The sequence below is a fragment of the Astyanax mexicanus genome, chromosome 9 (genome assembly GCF_023375975.1).
Source record: "Astyanax mexicanus isolate ESR-SI-001 chromosome 9, AstMex3_surface, whole genome shotgun sequence".
NCBI lineage: Eukaryota > Metazoa > Chordata > Actinopteri > Characiformes > Acestrorhamphidae > Astyanax > Astyanax mexicanus.
The window spans coordinates 3067897-3094237 of record NC_064416.1 but is presented as its reverse complement, the minus strand read 5'-3'; the positions used below and the strand labels follow the sequence as shown (position 1 = coordinate 3094237).

The 26341-nt window shown below is 39.3% G+C and overlaps 1 protein-coding gene and 1 long non-coding RNA gene across 3 annotated transcripts in view; one reads left to right on the top strand and one right to left on the bottom strand.

Moving 5' to 3' along the window:
• The window catches only part of ttc9b (tetratricopeptide repeat domain 9B), a 57531-nt gene extending 31720 nt beyond the window's left edge, over positions 1–25811 (bottom strand). Inside the window, exons 1-3 of the mRNA XM_049483777.1 lie at positions 25507–25811; positions 24750–24953; positions 23978–24557 (exon numbers count right to left, since the gene is read on the bottom strand). Of these exons, the coding sequence (XP_049339734.1) occupies positions 23978–24473 (496 nt within the window). The 5' untranslated portion in view covers positions 24474–24557; positions 24750–24953; positions 25507–25811. The remainder of the gene's footprint in view (positions 1–23977; positions 24558–24749; positions 24954–25506) is intronic.
• On the top strand, positions 16517–17884 carry LOC125804629 (uncharacterized). 2 transcript variants are annotated; one of them, XR_007440784.1, is made up of 3 exons: positions 16517–16875; positions 17339–17433; positions 17803–17884. It is a non-coding gene; the product is annotated as an uncharacterized LOC125804629 (long non-coding RNA). The 2 variants fall into 2 exon arrangements; XR_007440783.1 differs by lacking the exon at positions 17803–17884 and adding an exon at positions 17481–17532 and having other exon boundaries at positions 17339–17448.
• Positions 25812–26341: the final 530 nt, after the last annotated feature.

Below are 26341 nucleotides of genomic sequence, written 5' to 3'. Positions count from 1 at the left end.
TCACCTCTAAGCGGCAAAAGAGCTGATTAGCATTTAGCACGGTTAGCGGGTAATGCTAACGCTGCTCCAGCAGTGCTAGCCAGGGTTAGCAGCAAGCTACAGACTTTATTTTCATAAAGTATATTAATTGAAAATGTACTTTTAGTATTCTTTACCTAATTTAAACATACTTTTAATGCTCTTAAGTATACTTTCTTTTCACAAGGGTAAAAATAGTGTTATGTGCAACAAAACATTTAAAAAAATGGTTAGTAGGTAATGCTAATCCTGCTCCAGCAGTCCTAGCTGGGGCTTTACTGCTCCTTAATAACTGACTGATTAAAGTGACTGATAGAATTCATATAAAAGGAGCACTGACCATTTTTGGGATTTATTAAAGGATTTTAAGTTGTTTTTGAGCAAAACTCACTTTTTTGTGTGCTTTTATATTTTCACTTGGATCTCCAAGCACAAAGACAATCAATCCATCATTTTTTTATGAATCAGCTAAAAGTTTGTTCCCATTTCGGTCATTTTAATCTGCTGTTTAACTGGAATATGAGGCAGTACACAACAGGATTAACCAGCAGACTTCATCTGAGGGAGGCATCTGTACCTACTGTATGTGGCGAGTCAGCAGATGAAGGAGATGTAAGAAATCTCAAATAATGAGTTTTGTGATTCTATCGCAGATAAGCATGAACTAGATCACTCTAACAGGTGGTAAACGCCAGCAACAGCTTATTTGCATAAAAGTGGCAGAGCTCTTAAACAGCTCGTTCTGAAAATGACTGAAACTCTTAAGAATAGAGCTGGAGAGATCTTTATCTTAATGTGAGAGTGATTTGTAAAGCCCATAGACCTGTTCTAAATTGAGGAATTATGCAAGCCACCACCTCGCATCTTATTACAAACAGTAAAATTACACTTACGTAACCCGTTATCATATTTCCACACGCACTCACATATTGTTCAAGTTATTGTTAATTTCCTGAGCCTGACCTGCAGCTAGAATCTGTATCAAACTGGACCATACTGGATAATTAAAGCTCTATATCAGCGCTGGATGACTGCAGCACCATGGAAATGCTGGATTATTACTGTACTGTAGTAAAATCTCTAATATTACAGTATTAGCAATAATAGTATTCCCTGCTGAAATATCCAGATTAAATAAGTTTTTTAATGGTCTAAACTGATCTTTGATGGTCAGGGTGGTTGAAAAGCTGATCTACCGGGCAAAAACATATCCTATGCTGGTAAAACAGATGGTAGGTAGGATTGGTTGGATTAGGTCTTGACCCATACATTTTTTAAAATTAGGCTGAATTTAACAGGATTTAATACACGCAATAGACTCTGGAACGGGTTTACAGTGTAGTGGAGTGGACTTTAAAAAAGTTATCATTTTACAAAAGAGAATAAAGTTAAAAAAACTACCCACAGAACTCTCTAAATCAGGGACCAAACAAGAACAAATCAAGAAAATGCTCTATCTGGACACTAGAGACAGTTACTCCAACAAAATCAGGATAAACTCTTTAATACCCTTGACTTCAGAAGAAACAAAGAATTACAAAATAATTTCTGTACAAATAGTGCAGATCTGTTTTTTTTAAGAACTTTACTAGCGCATCCCAGACAAATAGAATATTTTATAAGACCAATTGGTATTTTAGCAGTGTGCCAAGTCCTTCTGGAAAATGAAATCCGCATCTCCATTAAAGTTGTCAGCAGAGGGAAGCATAAAAAAATCCTTGCACCCAAAGGTCACCCAAAAGCAGTGTGCAAAACTGGTGGAGGAAAAAATTATGCCAAAATCAGGGTTATTCCACCAAATCTTGATTTCTGTACTTTTAAAACTTTATGAATATGAACTTGTTTTCTTTGCATTATTTAAGGACTGAAAGCTCTGCATCTTTTTGCTATTTTGACCATTTCTCGTTTTATGTTGAACAAATCAAATAAATTCCCTAAATGAGAATATTTAGTGTTGTCTGTAGTTTATAGAATAAAACAACATTGTTCATTTTATTCAAACATAAACCTATAAAATAAATTATTGCATTTGTATATACAGCTTTAAATAAATTAAAAGAGCACTTCAGTTTCTGAATCAGTTTCTCTGATTTTGCTATTTATAGGTTTATGTTTGAGTAAAATGAACATTGTTGTTTTATTCTATAAACTACAAACAACATTTCTCCCAAATTCCGAAAACAAATATTGTTATTTAGAGCATGTATTTACAGAAAATGAGAAATGACTGAAATAACAAAAAAGATGCAGAGCTTTCAGACCTCAAATAATGCAAAGAAAACAAGTTCATATTCATAAAGTTTTTAGAATTCAGAAATCAATATTTGGTGGAATAATCCTGTTTTTTAATCACAGTTTTTAATCATGCATCTTAGCGTTATGTTCTCCTCCACCAGTCTTACACACTGCTTTTGGATAACTTTATGCTGCTTTACTCCTGGTGCAAAAATTCAAGCAGTTCAGTTTGGTGGTTTGATGGTTTGTGATCATCCATCTTCCTCTTGATTATATTCCAGAGTTTTTTAATTTGGTAAAATCAAAGAAACTCATCATTTTTAAGTGAAATCTTATTTTTTTTTCCAGAGCTGTGTGTAAATATATATATATATATATATATATATATATATATGTGCAGGGTCTGGGTTGACCTGCTGGTGAACATGTTGTGCTGTTGACCCGTGGTGTTGATGTTAATGAGGGATGAGCAGCAGACTGTCCCTGTGTGACTCGCTGTCCTAGAAACAGCCAGCAGTGCACCAGAGACACGACCACCTGAATACCCAGCCTGCCCTGAGACCTGCCACACACACAGACCTGCCACACACACAGACCTGCCACACACAGAGTATCCCTGCATGACTTGCTGTCCTACACACAGCCAGCAGTGCACCATGGGCACGACCACCTGAATACCCAGTCTGCCCTGAGACCTGCCACACACACTCAGACCTGCCACACACACACAGACCTGCCACACATAGAATGTCCCTGCGTGACTCGCTGTCCTACAAACAGCCAGAAGTGCACCAGGGGCACGACCACCTGAATACCCACCCTGCCCTGAGACCTGCCACACACATAGACCTGCCAAACACACAGACCTGCCACACACACACAGACCTGCCACACACACACAGACCTGCCACACACACAGACCTGGTAAACAAGGCAAACAGACACATACAGATCTGCCATACACACCAACCTTCCACACACAGACCTGCCACACACCTAGACCTGACACAAGACAAACAGCCACGTGGGACAAACAGCCACACATGCAGATCTGTTACCCACAGACCTGCCACACACACACAGACCTGCCACATTGGACAAACAAATAACCACACACACATACCTTCCACACACAGACCTGCCACACACACAGACCTGCCACACACACAGACCTGCCACACAAACAGACCTGCCACACAAACAGACCTGCCACACACACAGACCTGCCACAAACACGAATAGCAATCCTATAGAGCGCACCTTAAAGGTCTTAAAGAGAAAGATGAGCAAGAGACATTCTGATTGGTTTATTTCATGGTGCACCCAAAATTAACCACACTTATTATTAATTAAGAGAATTAGTACATGCCTTTTGTAAATTTCGAGCTGTGCAATGTGTATTTTTCCGTCGTTATAATAGCAAAGACACACTGACATGCCCTAAATCAAGTTGTTTTATCATCAGTCCAGTATTTATGGAGCAGCTGGGAGGATGCAACTTCAGCTTCAACCTACGAGTATAGAGCTACAGGATCTACAGGCCCAGCTGTAGCAACATCTGTGTGTAAATGTACTGCACCATACCCAACCCTCTAAATCTCATCTTATATCCAGGATAGAGGAACCAACTGAGTCTAAACTAGAGTCTTCTTTCAATCGTTTCAACACTTTAATCCAATAAATAAACCTTTAAAGGTCTTGTTGTGTTTCCAGGCAATGTGTGTTCTCCTGGGTGAATCCTGGGTCTAATTTCTACAGGACAGATTTTCTCATGTATTTTTTTCTTTTGAAAGTCACTAGAAAGCAGAAATCAGCTGTTTTCTTTTCGAGGGAACAGCCTCCCAACCCCCTATGTTATTCTGGAAAATCTCCCAGATATTTCAGAGCTCTGAATGTTGGCATGTATGGCTTTCCATCAGAGCACACACCGCTTCAAAATCTGCTGCTGTACTCTAGCTTCATTCATCCACTCCATTCTTCAAACAGCAGCACTGAATAAAACACCCAGAACTCATGAAGCCATTCTATTAAACAGTCCAAACACCTTCTACATCATTCATTATTACATATTATACCACAGTTAATTGCAACCCTGCAATGTGATTGGCTGAGAGGCGTTTTATAAGTGAGATTATCATCCGGTAATGCACTGTAACCGAAGCTCTCCATGTATTACTCTGCCACATACAGGTAACCTAGCAACGATGCAGCGCTAACAAGTCAAATACAAACCAATTGCGGTGTGATTATACACCACTGGGGGGCACTGGACCCCATAGAGGCACAGTGCAGAAATGGCATGTCTCCAATAGGCGGCGCCGACAAAGACGCGGTCCCACAATAAAAATAATCCCAGCGATTCTAAAATATTATCAGCCACCAAAATCAAGTTAAGAATTGTTATTATTAAAATAAAAGCTTAAGTGTACAAATTTCCAGTTAATATCTGGTATTTTAAGCGGAATGATAAGGTGGACTGCAATAAAAAAAAAAAAACAGGAGCATCAGTGAGTTTTTAGGCTTTTTTCTGGGTCACATGACATCAGTAGGCGTTCAGTAGCTCCTCCACTTCCACTCAATGTTGCGTTTAGTTTACGTGTGTAGTATTCTTTTATTGATGCTTACTTCTGTCTTCTTAACCACACATTTAGATTACTCTAAATGGGTCAGTGAAGCAGTGAAGAGAACACTGGATCTTCTTGATGTCTGCTGATGTCTGCTGTTCAACAACGTACCAGTTCTTGTAGATGTAGATTGCAGAAGAAAGAGGCTCAGAGATCGTTATTGCAGGAAGGTTTTAGCTTTATTAGGATAGTTGTTTAAAGCATGGACACTGAGCAAAGCATGGTCCAGCCTTAGTACAGCCTTACGGCTGTCCAGCAGCTCTCCCAGCCAGTCTCTCTCCAGCTCACCTCCAACACCAACGCCGTCTCTCTGACTGAACCAACCCTCCAACCCCAATTAAATAGTCTTAGGTAGGGGGGAAGGGCAGGATGTATGACTCAGCACTAAAGCCAGATGTCTTCCCTGTTCCCTGGGAAGTTAAAGACCTTTGACCCATGATCCTAACCATAGGTTATCTGATTGCCCAGCTTGGCACCACTATGTCTGGTTCTAAGATACAGGGTAAACTGACACGGGAACTAACTAACAATGATTAAAAAAAATATTTTACATCACGTGGATCTCCGTGGAAACGTGCGCCCAAAGTTTTAATTACGGTGTGTGGCAGTGGACAAATAGCTATTTTATTAAACGCGAGGAGACGAAACTCAGAGATGTGCGTCCAGACGAGATTAAAATTACCGGAGGAGCACAGAGTTCAGTGAAAAACAGTAGATAATTCAGCCTGTATTTTTAATTTCTCAGAGGACGTCATTTATTACAGATTAATATACAGTATAAGTGATTAGATTTTAGTTATTTTTAACCATCATATAACTAAAGCCAGCAGTTACGTTTCTGTTCCATTTTAAACTGCCCTGACCTCCTTTTCTGCTGCTTCTACATATAACTGAAAGAAAGTCATCAATACATCTGGCCTACATTTCTTTACCTCCATTTAAAAGGAAAAAAGAATTATGTTTCTATACTGGGCTCTGAGTTGTGCCTCTAGAGACCCAGTCAATTGAAGTTCTCACCAGATTTTACTTAAAATAAACTCGCATTAAGTTTGTGCTATGGGTTTCTAAAGCGTTTTAAATAAAAGTATGTTTTAAACACCATATATTAAAACATACATAAACAAATCAAATTTTAAACCTGAGCCTGGAAACACTGCTGCTTCCTAGTATTAAAAATAGGCCACGGATCGCTTCTCTTGAAAGACGGTTCAGATCTCCTGCATTTTAAATGCATTTTCAGTTTTGTCTTTATCTTTAAATAGACCCAAAACTGCCAGAGAAAATGAGACTCACATCCCAAATATTCTGACTTTAGTATTTAATCTTCAGTCTTCATTTCTCACTTAAATTATTCATTTATCATTTATCACTTTCCATCAAAATATGAGGGAGCCAGAGCATCATGATCCTTAGGCGTGAAAAATTATTGGCCCCTATATAAGTTCCTTTTGTTTTTGCATTTTTGTTATACCTTCATTTTTCAGATAATCAAGCAAACTTTAATATCAGAAAATATTAAATTAAAAATAAGCAAACACAGAGTAAATATTACAAAAATAAGCAAAAAAAGACCTTGATATTCTTTCTACTGACGAGACAAAAGTGGAACTTGTTGGAAGGTGTGTGTCCATCCTTTACATCTAGTGTAAAACTATATATTAAACACATAATTTTAGTAATAAAAGAACATCATGCTGAACATAGTAAAACATGGTGGTGGTAGTGCTATAATGGTCTGGGGCTGCATTGTTGCTTCAACTTGCTGTAACAGATGGAAACAGAAAAATCCTGAAGGAGAATCAGTTCTGGCCATCTGTTCCTTACTGACCTCAAGCTCAGGAGTACTTGGGTTCTCCAGCAGGACAATGACCCAAAGCTCACAAACTTTAAAGTTCACCTCTGAATGGATTAAAATAAAAAAAAGACTAAATGAAGGTTTTGGAGTTAAATTTCTAGTTAAAGTTTGATTGAGATGCTGTGGATGATCTTAAACAGTTTTAGTCGTTTATGCTGGAAAATCCTCCAATGTGTCTGAATTAAAACTGTAATTCTGTAAAGAAGAGTGAAACTAAATTCCTCCAGAGATGAGAAAGTCTCTTTACCAGTTATCAGTAAAGCTTGATTGTAGTTGTTGTCGCCAAAAGTGAAACACAGGGCTAGATTGGTTTGGATAGTTTCTTTAATAAATAAAATTATAATTTAAAAAGTGCTTTTTATATTTAGTCAGGTTACATTTGTCTGGTATTAAATTTAGTTTGATAATCAGAAAAATATCAGTATGACAAAAAAAGCAAAAACTAATACATTTTCATGCCACTGTACAGCTCTGGAAAAAATGAAGAGAGAACTTCAGTTTCTGAATCAGTTTCTCTGATTTTGCTATTTATAGGTTTATGTTTGAGTAAAATGAACATTGTTGTTTTATTCTAGAAACTACAGACAACATTTCTCCCAAATAAAAATGTTCTCATTTAGAGCATTTATTTACAGAAAATGAGAAATGGCTGAAATAACAAAAAAGATGCAGAGCTTTCAGACCTCAAATAATGCAAAGATAAAAACAAGTTCATATTCATAAAGTTTTAAGAGTTCAGAAATCAATATTTGGTGGAATAACCCTGGTGGTTTTTAATCACAGTTTTTTTCATGCATCTTGGCATCATGTTCTCCTCCACCAGTCTTACACACTGCTTTTGGAGAACTTTATGCTGCTTCACTCCTGGTGCAAAAATTCAAGCAGTTCAGTTTGGTTTGATGGCTTGTTTTTAATTTGATAAAATCAAAGAAACTCATCATTTTTAAGTGCTCTCTTATATTTTTTTCCAGAGCTGTTGTATGTGTGCTTTTAAAACATTGTATTATATTAGTTTTATTCTCTGTAATTTAATTTTTATTTATTATTTTAATTGTAAAGCACTTTGAGCTGCATTCTGTGTATGAAATGTCCTATATAAATAAAAATTATGATTATTATTATTATTATTATTATTATTATTATTAAAGGTTTAGTACAGCTGCCATGTCTCAGTGTGAGGTTAATACAGCAGAGTGACAGCTGGGCGGGGCTTCCAGCTCTAATCTGCACTGTAATAACTGAACTGAAGCTATTCTGCCAGTGATACCAAGTTAATATCTAGATGTAGGTATTTACGTGGATAATCCTCTTAGTTGTGGTGGGATATACAGCTGCTGCTCCCTCAGACTCACTGCAGTACAGAACCGGACCGGTTCTACAGAACCCTGCAGGCCTGGCTCAGCTCAGCTGTCAGTACCTGTTACCAGGTAAGTACAGGGTGTTCCTATAAAAGAGCCTGCGGGGCTTTTTCTGAGCTCAGACTCAGATGCAAATCCCCACTGTACCTGCATGTGGAGTTCCTGTGTTAAACTTCTTATATTCAGGACCAGTCAAAAGTTTAGGCACATCGTGACTCATGAATAGTGAATAGTGAAGTGATCCAGACTATTAAAAAAAACACATAACACAGAATCATGTAGTAACTTAAAAGTGTTAAACAAACCAAAATACTACTTGTGGGTTCTGAGGCTGGTAACTCCTTTCCTGGGGCGGTCCTGATGAGTGCCAGTTTCATCATTATAATGTTTTTAATTGGTATTTTTTTGCGACTACACTTGAGGATACTTTTAAAATTCTTGATTTTTTTCTTTTTTGAGTCATTTTTATTCTTTACTTAGTTAAGTAGTTTTAGGTTCTCATAATCTGGATTCAAACATTACTCAAATATTCACTATTCACTGTATACCTGTAACTCTACCTCTTCACTACTTTACTTTAACTGATGCTCTCAAACACTTTATTAAGAGACATGAAATTCAAGTAATTAACTCTTGATGAGTTCAGCAGCACAGCTGTTAACTGAAAGCCTGAATTCCAGGTGACTCTACCTCATAAAGCTGACTGAGAAAATCCAGCAGAGATGTGTAAAACTTTCTAATCTAAGCAAGAGGAGCTATTTTTTTGAAGAATGTCAAATATAAATCATATTCTGGTTTGTTTAACACTTTTTACTTGTTTACTAAATAATTGCATATGTTTTTCTTTACAGTTTGAATGAATTAAGTATTAATCTACAATTGCATCTGAGTAGATTAATCTGATTTTATTATTTATAGTTGCTTAAAATGGTTGCTTTATTCTATAAACTAATGTCAATGTTTCTCTCACATTTTTTATAAAAATAGTGTTATTTAGAGCATTTATTTGCAGAAATTGATTTAAAAAATATGCAGTGCTTTCAGACTTTAAATAATACAAAGAAAACAAGTTCTTATTCATTTAGAAACAACAATATTAATCAGACTTCAGTTTAAATCTAGGCCCAACCGGACAATTATATACTAAAACTCCGGTTGCAGAGTATAATACGACACCCGGTCTGAGATGCCTGTGCCAAATATCAGGATAACATACAGCTGGACAAGAAATTCAAGTTTATCAACTCTTGATGAGTTCAGCACAGCTGTTAACTGAAAGCCTGAATTCCAGGTGACTCTACCTCATAAAGCTGACTGAGAAAATCCAGCAAAATTACAGTTTCTGAGACTGGTAACTCGTTTTTCGGAGACGGTCCTGATGAGTGCCAGTTTCATCATTTGAATGTTCTTGATGGTCATATAATGTGATTGATTTTAATGTTCTGCAATGTTCTTCTCATAGCTCATAAAACTGGCTGAGAAAATCCAGCAGAGATGTGAAAAAACTGTCTAATCTAAGGAAGAGGTGCTTCTTTTTGAAGAATGTAAAATATAAAAAATGTAACACTTTTTTTAGTTGTTTTTCATCATAGTTTGGATGATTTTAGTATTAATCTACAATACAGAACATTTTACAATAATTTAAAATGTGTTCAAACTTTTGACTGGCCTAAAGATCACAATGTTAGGTCTGGTTTTGTTTGCTTTGCTTTGCTAGTGATCATTTTATGCCTGAATGCATTAAAAAGCATCTTTTCTATATTTGCATCCTTTCATTTTTAAAAATACATGTTCAGCCCTGCCAGCACTGTCTTATTAAATCCTGCCCGCAGCGTGTGCAGCATCTGTGGGCCACCAGCAGCATAAACAGCACCATCTGGATACGGAGGATGAGCGCACCTATCTGCAGGATTTCCACCAGCACCTGGAAATGTTTGTATCTCCTAAAATAAGAATACTGGAGTCACGGAGCACGTTCTCCTGATAACCGCGGTGGAGGAGGAGCAGGAGGGCGGCTGCTGTTATGGAAATATTACGCATGCATTACTGTATCTTATAATGGAGCTTCGGACCGGTCTCTTGAGGCCAGCGAGGGCAGGACTAATGCGCTGAGTGTGTTCGCTCTCTCAGACCAACACACACTCAGTGACTCAGCATCAGACGCTGGTGAAGTCACCGTGCCCGAGAGGAGGCCACGCCACAGTCAGCACAGTAACGGTAAACTGTGACGGGTGGAGGAAACAAGAATAACCTGGTGAAAAAAGGGGTGGATTAAAACTGTTGTTTTATTCTATAAACTACTGACAACATTTCTCCTAAATTGCATATATATACAGCTCTGGGAAAAAAATAAGAGACCTCTGAATGATGAAGAGTTTCTTTGATTTTACCAAATTAAAAAAACTCTGGAATATAATCAAGAGGAAGATGGATGATCACAAGCCATCAAACCACCAAGCTAAACTGCTTGAATTTTTGCACCAGGAGTAAAGCAGCATAAAGTTATCCAAAAGCAGTGTGTAAGACCGGTGGAGGAGAACATGATGCCAAGATGCATAAAAAAAACTGTGATTAAAAACCAGGATTATTCCACCAAATATTGATTTTATTTTGCATTATTTGAGGGTGCTTTGACCCGACCTGATCATAGGGTTGTGGGTTTGATACCCAGGCCAGGTCTGAAAGCTGTGTATCTTCTTATCTTATTTCAGTCATTTCTCATTTTCTACAAATAAATGCTCTAAATGACAATATTTTAAGATTTTTATTTGGAATTTGGGAGAACTGTTGTCTGTAGTTTATAGAATAAAACAACAATGTTCATTTTACTCAAACATAAACCTATAAATAGCAAAATCAAAGAAACTGATTCAGAAACTGAAGTGATCTCTTATTTTTTTTCAGAGCTGTAATTCGGTCTAAAACACTTGTGCCAACACCCCGGCTGCCAAGTATAATACAGAAATTAGCCTGAACCACTTGTACCAACACCAGGGTTAATTGGGTATATGGCCCAAACCACTTGTGCCAATATTCCGGCTGCCAAGTATAATACAGGAATCAGCATGAGCCACATGTGCCAAAACCACGGTTAAGTCTTGCGCCAATTCTCTGGTTACAGAGTATAATATAGGAATTGGCCCGAGCTGCATGGCTGATGCTGAGTCTGTTATTTCTCTAGATAGCACAAACAATTGGCCAAAGCTCAGCTGATGTACGTGTGTTATTTGTTATTTTTATAACAAACTCTAAGGTCAAGAGGAAGAAACTTTGAGAGGAACCCATGCTTCACTTGGTCGAGACCAGCCAGCACAACAAGTAACAGAACAATAACAGAATAACTTGGCAGAGAGTGAGATGAACTTGCATCATGCTGTTTCTAGAGGCATCTCTCAGACTTTGTTAATGTAATCCTGCGAGAGCCTCACTCTCCCATCAGATCTCTCCTCCTATCCCCCTGCTCCTCCCCCCTGCCAGCTCCTCCACCCTGCAAGCCAGCTGAGATGGTATTTACAGTGATGACAGCTCGCCGTGCAGTCCTGGCAGCTTCCTTGGCCTCGGTAGCTTCCGCTGCTCTTAGCTGGAATGAAACAGCATCTAAAATCACTGCAGAACTCAGCCAAGCACAACAGTGATGATGACCGTAACATAAAACAAGAGGTCTCAGAGTGAGAGATAAACCGTGTCACATTTCTATCAGTTCATTTTCATCCAAACCAAATATCTTCAAATATTATATATCTTTAAAAACTCTCTAATCCACAGATTCTTTCATATGACTGACCCAGCATTTTGAACTGTAGCTCAATAAACAAGTCTTAAAAACTTCTACTGTGCACCTAAAACAGGTCCTTTAACCATATGTGTCCTATGAGGTTACCAAAGCTAACAGTGCACTTCCACCCTAATTGATCATAAGGTTGTGGGTTTAACATCCAGGTTTGAGAGGATGCATTTGTTGGATTCTTGTGCAAGGGCCCTTAAAACCTTTTCTGTTTCAAGAGTGCTGTACCATAGCTAACCCTGTGCTTTGACCCAGCCTGATCATAGGGTTGTGGGTTTGATACCCAGGCCTGGGAGGATGCCTTCATTAGATTCTTGCACAAGGCCCTTAAATCCCTTTTTGTTTTAAGGGTACTGTGCCATAGCTAACCCAGCACTTTGGCCCCAGTAGGTCATATGGTTGTGGGTTCGATATCCAGGTCTGAGAGAATGCCACTGTTGGACCGTTAAGCAAGGCTCTTAAAACCCTTTCTGCCTTAATATTGCTGTGCCATAGCTAAACAAGCGCTTTCACCCCAGTTAATCATAGGGTTGTGGGTTCGATACCCAGGTCTGAAAGAATGCCAGTGCAAGACTGTTTAGCAAGGCTCTTTAAACCCTTTCTGTTGCAAGGTTGCTGTTCCTTAACTAACCTTGTGCTTTGACCCGGAATGATCATAAGGTTGTGTGTTTGACACCCAAGTCTGAGAGGATGCCACTGTTAGACCATTAAGCAAGAGCCTTAACATGTTTTGTTCCAATGGTGCTGTACCATAGCTAATCCAGCACTTTGACACAGACTGATCAGAGGGTTGTGGGTTCGATACCCAGTTCTGAGAGAATGCCACTGTTGGACCGTTGAGCAAGGCTCTTAAAACCCTTTCCGCCTCAATATTGCTGTGCCATAGCTAACCAAGCGCTTTCACCCCAGTTAATCATAGGGTCGTGGGTTCGATACCCAGGTCTGAAAGAATGCCACTGTAAGACTGTTAAGCAAGACCCTTAACACGTTTTGTTCCAATGATGCTGTACCATAGCTAATCCAGCACTTTGACCCTGAATTATCAGAGGGTTGTGGGTTCGATACCCAGGTCTGAGAGAATGCCACTGTTGAACAGTTCAGCAAGGCTCTTAAAACCCTTTTTGTTGCAAGGTTGCTGTTCCTTAACTAACCTTGTGCTTTGATCCGGAATGATCATATGGTTGTGGGTTTGATACCCAGGTCTTGAGAGGATGCTACTGTTGGCCCCATGAGTAAGGACCTTAACCCTTTCTATTCCAAGGGTGCTGTGCCATAGCTAACCCTGTACTTTCACCCCAGTTGTTCATAGGGTTGTGGGTTCAATAACCAAGTCTGAGAGGATGCCACTGTTGGGTTCTTGAGCAAGGATCTTAACTCTTCTGTTCCAAGGGTGCTCTGCTATAGGTAACCCTGGTATTTGGCCTCAGTTGTTCATAGGGTTGTGGGTTCAATACCCAAGTTTCAGAGGATGCCACTGTTGAACCCTTAAACAGGGACCATAACACGCTTTATGTGTCAACCCACTGTTTGACTTCAGCTGTTCAAAAGGTTGTGGGTTCAATACCCAGGTCTGTGAGCAAGGACCTTACACACCCTTTCTGTTTCAACCCTGCTATTTGACCTCCGTTGTGCAAGAGGTTTGATACCCATGTCTGCTACATTGCCTTTAACCCTATTTTCTCTATAGGTGCTAAAACTGCACTTTACCCTGGTTGTGGGTTTGATACCCAGGTTTGATAAGCTGCTATTGTGGCCTCATTGAGTGCTGTAGTATGGCTCACCCAGGCTTTCTAGACTGGAATATGTGTATACTGGTGAATAACTCTAATAAAAGCATATTATCCGCTCTTATTAAATGTAATATACCTTTAGATTATATTACAGACTGCCCGCGATTACTTTAGTGATATTAAATGTGACTCCAGCCACTGTCCTGTATCCTCATTACATTAAAGTGTCAAAACACATCACATCTACACGTCTTGCTGAATAGTTTCCTACTATTCATTTCTGAAATCAGATTTTGAGTCAAACTAATCAGTTCACACTGTGTGTGTGTGTGTGTGTGTGTTGTGGGGGCTGGGATGATATAATACAGTACAGTACAGTAGGGTCTGTACGGAGTGAAACCCTGTAGAGATGCCGTGCCATCTGCAGGCCTGGCACCAGCTGCCCTCGCCATACTCTGCCGGCCCGACACCCCCTCGCCCAACAACACGGCCCGAAACCGAGCGATAGAGTGAGCTCTCACCTCCTCATCACCTTCATCATTCTCATCATCCTCATCTCACACTCATTCATCAGCTCCTCGAGTGCCGCTTTTATTAAACCTAACAGGTTTAATATCTCTGGTTCTGCTGTCGTGTGATTGGCTCCTCGAGGGGGCGCAATAAGACCCCTCCGCTTCGGGAGGCGTGGTCAATACCTATACCATCTAACCTCTCCTGAGAGAGAGGGATGGGGGAGGGGGACACAGAGAGAATGGGAGAGTGAGAGAGAGAGAGAGAGAGCGTAGGGAAAGAGAGTTATAGAGAGAGGAAGGGAGAGAATGGCAGATAAATGGGGGGATTGAAATGATGGGAGAGAGAAAGAGAAAAGGAGAGATGGGATGGGAGAGAGAAAGAAGTAGGGAGAAAAAAGAGAAAAAGGGAATAGGAGCGAAAGAAGGAAAGAGAATGTGAGAGAGAGTATGAGAGAGAGAGAAAGAGGTAGGGAGGGAAAGTGAGAAGGCAGAGAGAGAGAGGATGAGATGGAGAAAAAGGGAGAAAGAAAGGTAGAGAAAGAGAAAAAGAGAAAGATAAAGGTAGGGAGAGCGACACAGAGAGAGAGAGAAATGGGGGAGGGGGAGGATGGCAGAGAGAGAGATAGAAAGAGAGAGAGAGAGAGAGAGAGATAGAAAGAGAGAGAGAATACCAGAGAAAAGATAGGAGTAAAAGAGAGGGGGAGAGAGAATAGGACTTAGAGAAAAAGATAGATAGATAGATAGATAGATAGATAGATAGATAGATAGATAGATAGATAGATAGATAGATAGATAGATGTTGAGAGAGAGAGAGAAAGAATGGAGGAAAGAGAGAGAGAGAGAGAGCAGGAGAAGAAAAGAATGGGGAGAGGGAATATGAGAGAGAGTGAGAGAACGTAAGAAAAAGAAAGGTAGAGAGAGAAAGAAAAAATAGGAGCAAAATATTGACATGGAGCACAAATGGGACAGAGAGAGAGAATGAGAGAGAGTGAGAGTGAGAACTGAAGAAAAAGGGAATGAGAGAATGAGAGTGAGAATGTGGGAGAAAGAATGAGAGAGAGAGAATAAAAGAATAAGAGAGAGAAAATAAAAGAGAGAAAATAGGAGTAAAATATTGAATAGTGAGAATGGGCCCTAGAGAAAAAGCAAGGGAGACAGAAAGATAGAAAGGTAGAAATAAAGAAAGAAGAGAATAGGAGCTAAGGATTGACACAGAGGAAGAGAGAGAGAGAGAGAGAGAGAATATGAGAGAGAGAGAGAGACAGTATAACACTGTAATGAGGTGCGCTGGTCGTATGTTAAATCCTGTTTAATACAGCCGCTCTAATTGGACAGTATTGATTGTTGCTGTGTGTGGTGATTAGGGCAGAATGTTATAACAGGCTGTATATGATGAGCGCACTGCTTTATCTTCATTACCGTCGACCCGAAGAGGAGGAAATCACCTCATCCGCGAGACGTTCATCATCACAGAGGAGTCAGTGGGATCTCAGCAGCACAGCGGTGACGCACTGAGATCACCTGATCTCTCAGGTAACTGAGTTATCAGCTCTGCTGTTTAATGGTAACGTATTGCTGTTTAAGCCCTGTTTGGACAGGGTTAGTTTTACCTGGGGAGCAACAACATCTCACTAAAATGTTCACCCTATATAAACAAGATTGGGACTATATTTGCAACATATATAATACATATTTTATTATGCACACTTCAGCTCCTTTCTAATGGCGGGGCGGTTTTCACAAATACACACAACACAACCTGCCATGTGCTCAAGTAATGTTGAGGGTAGGAGGATAAGTTTATCTTTAGGTTGAGGTGTAACATTTCAAATGTAGGTTTAGGTTAAGGGGTACTACTTTAAGTTTAGGTCTAGGCTGAGGAGTAGTACATTAAGTTTAGCTTTAGGTTGAGGTGTACTTCATTACGTTTAGGTTTAGTTTAAGGTGTAGTATGTTAAGTTTAGGTTTAGGTTTAGGTGTAGGTTAAGTTTAGGTTAAGGTTTAGGTTAATATCTGGGTTAGGTTTAGGTTGAGGTATAGTACATTAAGTTAAGGTTTAGTTTGAGGGGTGGTATATAAAGTTTAGGTTTAGGTTGAGAAGTAACAGGTTAAGTTTAGGTTTAGGTTGAGATGTACTACATTAAGTTTAGGTTTAGTTTGAGGGGTAGTATATTAAGTTTAGGTTTAGGTTTAGGTTAAGGTTTAGGTTAAGGTCTGGGTTAGGTTTAGGTTGAGGTATAGTACATTAAGTATAACTTTAAGTTTATGTCTAAGTTGAGGGGACGTTTATTAAGACTGGGTTTATTTTGGGGTAGTAGGTTAAATTTAGATTTACTTTGGGGGTAGTATGTTAAAATTAGGTTTACTTTGGGGGTAGTATGTTAAACTTAGGTTTACTTTGGGGGTAATATGTTAAATTTAGGTTTACTTTGGGGGTAGTATGTTAAATTTAGGTTTACTTTGGGGTAGTATGTTAAATTTAGGTTTACTATGGGGTAGTAGATTAAGTTTAGGTTTACTTTGGGGGTAGTAGATTAAATTTAGGTTTACTTTGGGGGTAGTAGGTTAAATTTAGGTTTACTTTGGGGTAGTAGATTAAGTTTAGGTTTACTTTGGGGGTAGTAGATTAAATTTAGGTTTACTTTGGGGGTAGTAGGTTAAATTTAGGTTTACTTTGGGGTAGTAGATTAAGTTTAGGTTTACTTTGGGGGTAGTAGATTAAATTTAGGTTTACTTTGGGGGTAGTAGATTAAGTTTAGGTTTACTTTGAGGGCAGTAGATTAAGTTTAGGTTTACTTTGGGGGTAGTAGATTAAATTTAGGTTTACTTTGGGGGTAGTAGATTAAATTTAGGTTTACTTTGGGGGTAGAAGATTAAGTTTAGGTTTACTTTGGGGGTAGAAGATTAAGTTTAGGTTTACTTTGGGGGTAGAAGATTAAGTTTAGGTTTACTTTGGGGGTAGAAGATTAAGTTTAGGTTTACTTTGGGGGTAGAAGATTAAGTTTAGGTTTACTTTGGGGGTAGAAGATTAAGTTTAGGTTTACTTTGGGGGTAGAAGATTAAGTTTAGGTTTACTTTGGGGGTAGAAGATTAAGTTTAGGTTTACTTTGGGGTAGTATGTTAAAGTTAGGTTTACTTTGGGGGTAGTAGGTTAAATTTAGGTTTACTTTGGGGGTAGTAGGCTAAGTTTAGGTTTACTTTGGGGTAGTAGATTAAGTTTAGGTTTACTTTGTGGGAAGTAGATTAAGTTTAGGTTTTGGTTTAGGTGAGGCACATGAAGTTTAGGTTGCGGTGTAGAACATTAAGTTTAAGTTTAGGTTAAGGTGTAATATGTTAAGTTTAGATTTAGTTTAAGAAGTAGTAGGTTAAGTTTAGGTTTAGGTCGAGGTGTAGTAGATTAAGTTTAGGTTTAGGTTAAGGTGTAGGTTAAGTTTAGGTTTAGGTTAAGGTGTAGGTTAAGTTTAGGTTTAGGTTGAGGAGTAGTAGATTACATTTAGGTTTACTATGGGGTAGTAGATTAAGTTTAGGTTTTCTTTGGGGGTAGTAGATTAAGTTTAGGTTTTGGTTTAGGTGAGGCACATGAAGTTTAGGTTGCGGTGTAGAACATTAAGTTTAAGTTTAGGTTAAGGTGTAATATGTTAAGTTTAGGTTTAGATTAAGGTGTAGTAGGTTAAGTTTAGGTTTAGGTTGAGGAATAGTAGGTTAAATTTAGGTCTAGGTTGAGGAGTAGTAGGTTAAGTTTAGGTTGAGGATTACTACTTTAAGTTTAGGTTAAGGGTTACTCTGTTCATTTCTATTTATAAGACATTTCTCACTAACTCACTATACTGATAAAGTCCTCTACCTTATACAGCTGCAGTAACATCAGTGTGATAATAATAAGTGATCTGTCTCTATCTCTGGAACATTGTGTGAGGTGAGGTTAAAAACACAGTGTTTCTGCTGGCTGTGATTTGTGTATGTGTGAGAATCTCTGATTAACACCAGGACCTGCAGAACTTACGCAGCACTTCTCTAAAACCGCCTGATAAATGTACCTGCAGCCACTACACACGCCTCCTCCAGCTTCCTCTCCAGGGAAAGTGCTTTTAATAAGGGCGGCAAATACACCATTTGTCTTGTTTTGCAGGCCGGACAGAATCGGGTAACAACACTTTTTGGCAGCGCTTTTCTTTCCTCTCGTATCTCCTGAGTTTTTCCACTCGTTTTATAGCTGAGTCACATTAGGTTATATCTTATTACACTCATCAGACATTCTGCTTCCATTACAGAGCATCTCACAAAATTACATTATCTCTTTTCCAACTGGTACAAAAGAGGAAAGCGCCGGATCCCCAGCTCTGATACATCAGCTAACAGTTGCCTGTGCTGAGCAACAGCATGACAAAAGGAGTGATGAGGAGAGCAGCTGAAACAGCATCACCTACTGTACTCTCTCTCAGACTCCAGATGCTGATGGAGAAGCAGCATGACCTACTGTTCTCTCTCTCTCTCAGACTTCAGCTGCTGATGGAGAAGCAGCATGACCTATTGTACTCTCTCTCGGACTCTTGACTCTTGAACTACTGAGAGAGAAACTTGGACTCCAGCTGCTGATGGAGAAGCAATATTACCTACTGTACTCTCTCTCGGACTCCGGCTGCTGATGGAGAAACAGCATAAGCCGAGATAGTTTTGAGAAAAATATTTCAACCGACCAAGAAAACACCACAGCCTAGAAAGTGTTCTAGTTACAGAAGCTAAAATTACTCACATTTGGAGGACGTTCATAGTCATGTGAATGAAATTTATTAAATTCACATCTCTACTGGGCTTTTTTTGTTTTTAATATGCATTTGTTTTAAAAGTAAATTTTAATATTGCAGCGTGAATTAAGGCAGTACATAGACCAGGACATAATCCAGTTAAACTTAACTAAATAGGTGAGCCGCAAACCGTGCACCAAGCAAGTTGATTTAGGACGTGTCAGCATGTCTTTGCTTTTGGAATAATGGGAAAAGTACACTCAAAGGCATGTACTAAATTTCGTTATAAAGGAGTTTTCTGTTTAGTTCTCCAATATAAGCATTAGCTGATAAACCCTTTTGTCGTTCAGAGGTATTATCAGCCTGTAAGCCTGCTTCTAAGCCCAGCTAGCACTGCTGGAGCAGCATTAGCATTAGCCGCTAACCACAGTGCTAGCTCTTTTGCTGTTTAGAGGTGAGTATATCGGACTGCAGCCTGCATGTTTACCATGTTAAAACAAGCTAGCTAATATCGCCCTGGCTTACCGGAACACTCAGGGTTCCTCTGTGTAGCGCTATTGGATAGCATTAGAGGCTAACTGCTAGTTTTCAGCAGAGAAATCTGTGTAGATTTACATCCAGCGATCGTTTGACTCATCTAAAAGAATTACAGCTTTGTTTACTTAACTTATCTTAGTTTTACAGGTGGTGAGACCTTCTGAATTTAGAAGGAAAACGACACCCCTGTTTCTAATACTAATTACTAGTGTCTCATAAAATGCGCCTTACACCACTAGTTTCTGAATCAGTTTCTCTGATTTTACTATTTATAGGTTTATGTTTGCGTAAAATGAACATTGTTGTTTTATTCTATAAACTACAGACAACATTTCTCCCAAATTCCAAATAAAAATATTGTCATTTAGAGCATTTATTTACAGAAAATGAGAAATAAAAAAACAAGTTCATATTCATAAAGTTTTAAGAGTTCAGAAATCAATATTTGGTGGAATAACCCTGTTATTTAATCACAGTTTTCTTCATGCATCTTGGCATCATGTTCTCCTCCACCAGTCTTACACACTGCTTTTGGATAACTTTATGCTGCTTTACTCCTGGTGCAAAAATTCAAGCAGTTCAGTTTGGTGGTTTGATGGTTTGTGATCATCCATCTTCCTCTTGATTATATTCCAGAGGTTTTCAATCTGGTAAAATCAAAGAAATGTATAAAAAAGTTTGTCCTTGTCGCATCAAACAGAGCTTTAAAAGGCAGCTTTATGCCCCATACACACACACACACACACACACACACTCTTACACATTTACACAAGGCAAGAACAATGGCAGCATTTGTATTGGCTCAGTCTGGCAGGTTCACAAGAGGCTATTCTATCAAACCCACCCCCCCCCCCCCCCCAACACAACACCACCAGCACTGTCCTCCATAGCCCCAGTCAGTGACCGCTCCATCTAAACAGGACTGCTGAGGCCAACAGAAACACGCACATAAACCCATCCACAGCGCTCAGCACAGCGCGTTACAGTCCACACGCAATAAAACATGCGCTGCTGGCAGCTCGCAGCCACGAGATCACAATCTGCACGGCCCTGTTCTCCACCGCCGCGCCTACAGTGGGCAGATGGTGGCCTGGGGTAACGCGTCCTCAGTGATATGAGGCAGCCTGATCGAACATCATGTACAGATATAAAGGACATCTTCTTCAAAGGACGTTTGATAGAGATATCAGGACGAGGCAGCTGTGGAGATCGGACAGTGGCTTCCAGGTTCATGCAAATGTGGGGTTTAGCTCTTATACTCATGAAAATAAAGGTTTGATAAGTACAGTTGCAGGAAAAAGTATGTGAACCCCTTGGGTTACTTGGATTTCTGCATAAATTGGCCTGCTTTTATTTCTGTGAAGCACTTTCTTTCCTAGTGCGCTCCTGATGAGTGCCAGTTTCATCAGGAGCGACTGCATTTGAGGATACTTTTAAAGTTAGTTAAGAAATTCTTGCCATAATCTGGATTAGAACATTACTCAAATAGAGCTATTCACTGTATACCTGTAACAAGAAATTCAAGCAATTAACTCTTGACGAGTTCAGCACAGCTGTTAACTGAAAGCCTAAATTCCAGGTGACTCTACCTCATGAATCTGACTGAGAAAATCCAGCAGAGATGTGCAAAACTGTCTAATATATGCAAGAATATGTAAGCCCTAAATGTTTCTTTAAAGTAATGAAGCATATCAGTCCTGCTTAATTTTTTTATAAATTGTTCCTAACCTTTAAAAAACACTTTTATTTTCTGCCTCTGCAGAGCCCTCTCAGGTGCAACTGTGCTATAGGCGTAGATGATGTGTCCATGTACTTTTGGTACGCAGACACATCACAATATGCAAATTAGTTAATCAATAATAATGCCCGCCTGGTGATGTACAATCATCTGCAACTCTCCACTATCAGAGGCACACTGCTGCTGCAGCTCAGCCAATCAGCTCTCTCTCCCTCCTGCCCCACACCTAAACCCATACATCACACAGTGCCTCTACTAAACTACCAATAAACTACCCCCTTTTTTTTGCATTTTTTAAATTTTAGCTTATGGTGGAGTCAGCTAAAATAAGGGGGTTGTTTATTTATTATATAAGCCAGTAGGTTTTTGTTCATATATATATTTTTACTTAAGTGTAAATCTAGAATGCAGAACATTTAATATAATAAAGAACCACTAAATTTAAGTACTGCTATGCACAAATATGCACAAAAGCACACACACACACAGACACACACACAGCACCATCCCAGTCATGCCCTACTGGTTTCCTCAAGGCCAGAATTTATAGCAAGAGCACGTTTTCGACAGCATGAGGGATGGTGACCGCTCCACACACTAAACCCCCACCTCTCAGAGCAGGTGTGGAGGAACCAGCGTCCATTACCCTGATGGTTTTAAACAGCCAGCCTTTCCCATTAAGACCTTTTCACCTTCAACTCTTATTCCATAATGATTTCTGCTTTAAGAGGTTGCAGTACAAGCACAGAGACAAAGCTACCCATAGCTGTATACAACAAGAGACTTAAAAATGATGAGTTTCTTTGATTTTACCTAATTAAAAACCTCTGGAATATAATCAAGAGGAAGATGGATGATCACAAGCCATCAAACCACCAAACTGAACTGCTTTGATATTTGCTCCAGGAGTAAAGCAGCATAAAGTTATCCAAAAGCAGTGTGTAAGACTGGTGGAGGAGAACATGATGCCAAGATGCATGAAAAAAACTGTGATTAAAAACCAACCAGAGTTATTCCACCAAATATTGATTTCTGAACTCTTAAAACTTTATGAATATGAACTTGTTTTCTTTGCATTATTTGAGGTTTGAAAGCTCTGCATCTTTTTTTGTTATTTCAGCCATTTCTCATTTTCTGTAAATAAATTCTCTTAATGACGATATTTTTATTTGGAATTTGGGAGAAATGTTGTCTGTAGTTTATAGAATAAAACAACAACGTTCATTTTACTCAAATATAAACCTATAAATAGCAACATCAGATAAACTGATTCAGAAACTCAAGAGGTCTCTTACTTTTTTCCAGAGTTGTAGGCCTTGGTTGGTTTAGTGGGCTTCTTTAAATTGGTGGAACACATATTGTAGATAGAATTAATGGATACAGAACCTTATTAAGGGGTTCCATTATTGTTACATGCTAAAGAACCCCTCAAAACATCTCAAACACTGATGTTATAAAGCACAATGCACACACACACATAAGAATATGACTAGTAGAGCAAAGTGCATTAATACAGCACTCTGTAGGGTCATTACAGAAACATTGATAGCACTCTGTGAAAGCATTGCACTTTGGATTGCTGGATTTGGATTGCTGGTAAACCCCATGTTGATAGTTCTATTGTAGAGTATATAGCACATTTTAAAGGGGTTCCACTATTGTTATATGTTAAAGAACCCTTCAAAATATCTTAAACACAACACAAGTGTAAAAATAAGACTAGGAGAACAAAGTGCATTAATACAGCCTTCTGTAGGGTCATTATAGAAACATTGCTTTTACTAAAAAACATTGATAGCACTCTGTGAAAGCATTACAACAAAAAAAAAAACACTTTGGTTTAGTGAAAAAACCCATGTTTATGGTTCCATTGTGGAGTATATTGCACCATTTAAAGAAATTCCACTACTGTTACATGCTAAAGAACCCTTCAAAACATATTAAAAACACTAAAAACCATTTATAGCACACTATGGAAACATTACAACTCCAAGAAACACTTTGGATTGGTGAAAAAATGTGGTTCTATTGTAGAGTATTGCACCTTTTAAAGGGGTTCCACTATTGACACATGTTAAAGAACCCTTCAAAACATCTCAAACACAACACAAACGTAATAATAAGACTAGTAGAGCAAAGTGCATTAATACAGCACTGAACCATTGCCTCTACTAAACAAAAATCATTGATAGCACTCTGTGGAATCATTACACTCAACGAAACACTTTGGATTGGTGGAAAAACACATGTTGGTTGTTCTACTGGATATAGAACTTTATAAAGGGGTTCCACTATTGTTACAGCACTCTGTAGGGTCATTATAGGACTATTGTCTTTACTAAAAAAACATTGATAGCACTCTGAGGAAGCATTACAACTCAATGAAACACTTTGGATTGGTGGAAAAACTTGTGTTGATTGTTCTATTGTGTACAGCACCTTTCAAAGGGGTTCCACTATTGCTATGCTTCAAAGAACCCTTTTTGTCTAGACTGTGTGAGTCTTAAATGCCTCAAACACTGGCAAATAAGACATTCTAATGTATACAACATTTTGGTCTATACAAAACCCTCAAATGTACGATGAACACCCTATAAACACCTTTCTAAGAGGTCTATTGTTATAAAATGCCTAATTTTTCATATCTTCTACATTGTCAGTCTCTCCATCATTTCTCAAACACGAATCCCCCCCACTGGCTCTGGCCTGCGCCGTTGGTTCTCCAAGCATGCATGCACCAATGCACCAGCAGAGACAAAGCCACAAAGCCTATCACCATCATCTTCATCACCACCAGCCACTTCCATCACCTCTCCACCATCCCAGCCCAGCCCAGCTCACCTGTCAGGCTGTCGTAGCACTCGATCTCGGTGCTCTCCACGGCTCTCCGCTGCTCCTCGGTCAGCCGTGACGCCGCCTGGTTCAGCAGCTCCACCTCGGAGCCGTGGATGCCTTTGAGCTGCAGCAGGGCCCGGTGGTACTTGCCGATGGCCTCGCGGAACTTCTTCTCCTTGTAACAGCGATGGCCCTCCAGCTTGAAGTCCACGGCTTTCTGGATCTTCGCCTGCATCTCCATCTCGGAACGGTGCCCTGCTGTCCCTCCAACCCCTCCTCCACCACCACCACCACCACCACCACAACCAACAACTCCTCCACCACCACCTCCTCCTCCCCCACCTCCTCCTCCTACTCCCCTGTCCTCCTGGTGGCTCCTCGTGCTCTTGCTCGGGCGCTGCTGCTGCTGCTGTTGCTGTGGAGGATGCTGAGGATGCTGAAACTGGTGCTGATGCTGATACTGATGCTGAAACTGGTGCTGATGCTGATGCTTAGCCTCCATCGTCGTGCTCCTCACGGAGCCATGCCGTCACTTTGATGCTGCTGCTGCTGCTGCCACTGAGGATGCTCCGGCACGCGCTGTCCTCTAGCAGCGAGAGAAAGAGAGAGAGAGAGAGCGAAATAGAGAATGAGAGAGAGAGAGAGAGAGAGAGCAGCACACGGTCTCAGATGCTGCTGATAACAACGATGATAGTCGTCATATATATCGATGATTCCTATCGATTCAATCGATTTTAACCTTGAATAAAAAAAAAGAAGGATACAGAAAAGCACTGACGGATGCAGGAAAGGATGGATGGATAGATGAATAGATGGAGGAAGGGAGCATTGAGCCTCTCCTCTCTTTTCCTCTCTTCTCGGCTGAGCTCAGCTCTTTCTAACCCCCTCTCTGCCTCCCAGCTTCAGCACCACGGACAGCACAGCATCATGGGAACAAAGGCAGGGGGGAGGGGCCAAAGCAGCTACGTCACCAACCTCACGACTGAAAGAGAGAGAGAGGGAGAGGGAGAGAGAGATGTGAGAGAGGGAGAGAGAGAGAGACTGCTTTAGCGTTAGCATTAGCAATGTTTAGAGCAAATCCCAGTATTTTGTGGGGTATTATGAATAAAGCTGGGCTGAATAAAGATTATTATTGATGGGAAATGATTATTAGGACACGTTTGGGAAGGAGGAAGTGCCCTGGATGGAGATAAAGGGGCTGTAAAGTGGCACAATATATGAAAAAAGGGCTGTGTCACAAATAGCAAAGCTACACAGTGTGCACTACATAGTGTACTACACAGAATTCATGAAGTGATGTCATTAATCTCTATAGAAATATCCTAATATTATAGTGTTATCTTTTTTCCATAGATAGTAAATTAATTGTAAAGTGATCTATCAAACTATGAAGGAACACATAATGAATCACGTAGTAACTTAAAAGTGTTAAACAAACCAAAATACTCTGTAAAGCATTTAGGTGCTCCTATCTAAGACTGTTAACTCTGGTGAATTTATCCTGTGCAACAGAGAAAACTCTTGCTCTTCCTTACCTGGAGCGATCCTGATGAGAGCCAGTTTCATCATACTGCACATATATATAATATGTGATGTTGGTGGAGGTATATTATTACTTAACTTTTTAAATTTAGAGCTTTCATTATTGTTGTAGGTCCAAGTTAGCTAGCTAGCTAACTCAGCTTGAATTAAAATACACTGGTTTACATAGATATCTAGCTAGCTAACTCACCCTATTGGTATACATAGATGTATAGATAGCTAGCTAACACCTCTAATGTTAAAACCTATTAGTATACATTGGCAGCTAGCTATCTTACTCACCCTTGATATACATGGATATATAACAGTTAGCTAGCTAGCTAACTCAGCTAATGTTAAAACCTACTGGTATAAAATAATAATAATAATAATAATAATAATAATAATAATAATAATAATAATAATAATAATAATAATAATAACAATTTATAGCCAACTCAGCTAATGTCAAACCCTACTTTTATACATAGATAGCACCTAACTAGTTAGCTAACTCAGCTAATGTTAAAACATATTGGTATACATAGATATTTAGCTAGCTGGCTAACTCAGCTAATGTTAAAACCTACTAAATACATAGATATATAGCTAGCTAGCTAACGCAGCTAATGTTAAAATCTACTTTTATACATAGATATCTAGCATCTAGCTAGTTAGCTAACTCAGCTAATATTAAAAACTACTTTTATACATTGATATTAAGTCAGCTAGCTAGTTAGCTCACCCTATTGATATACATGTATATCTAGCTAACTCAGCTAATGTTAAAACCTACTTGTATTCACAGATATCTAGCTAGCTAGCTAACTCAGCTAATGTTAAAACCTA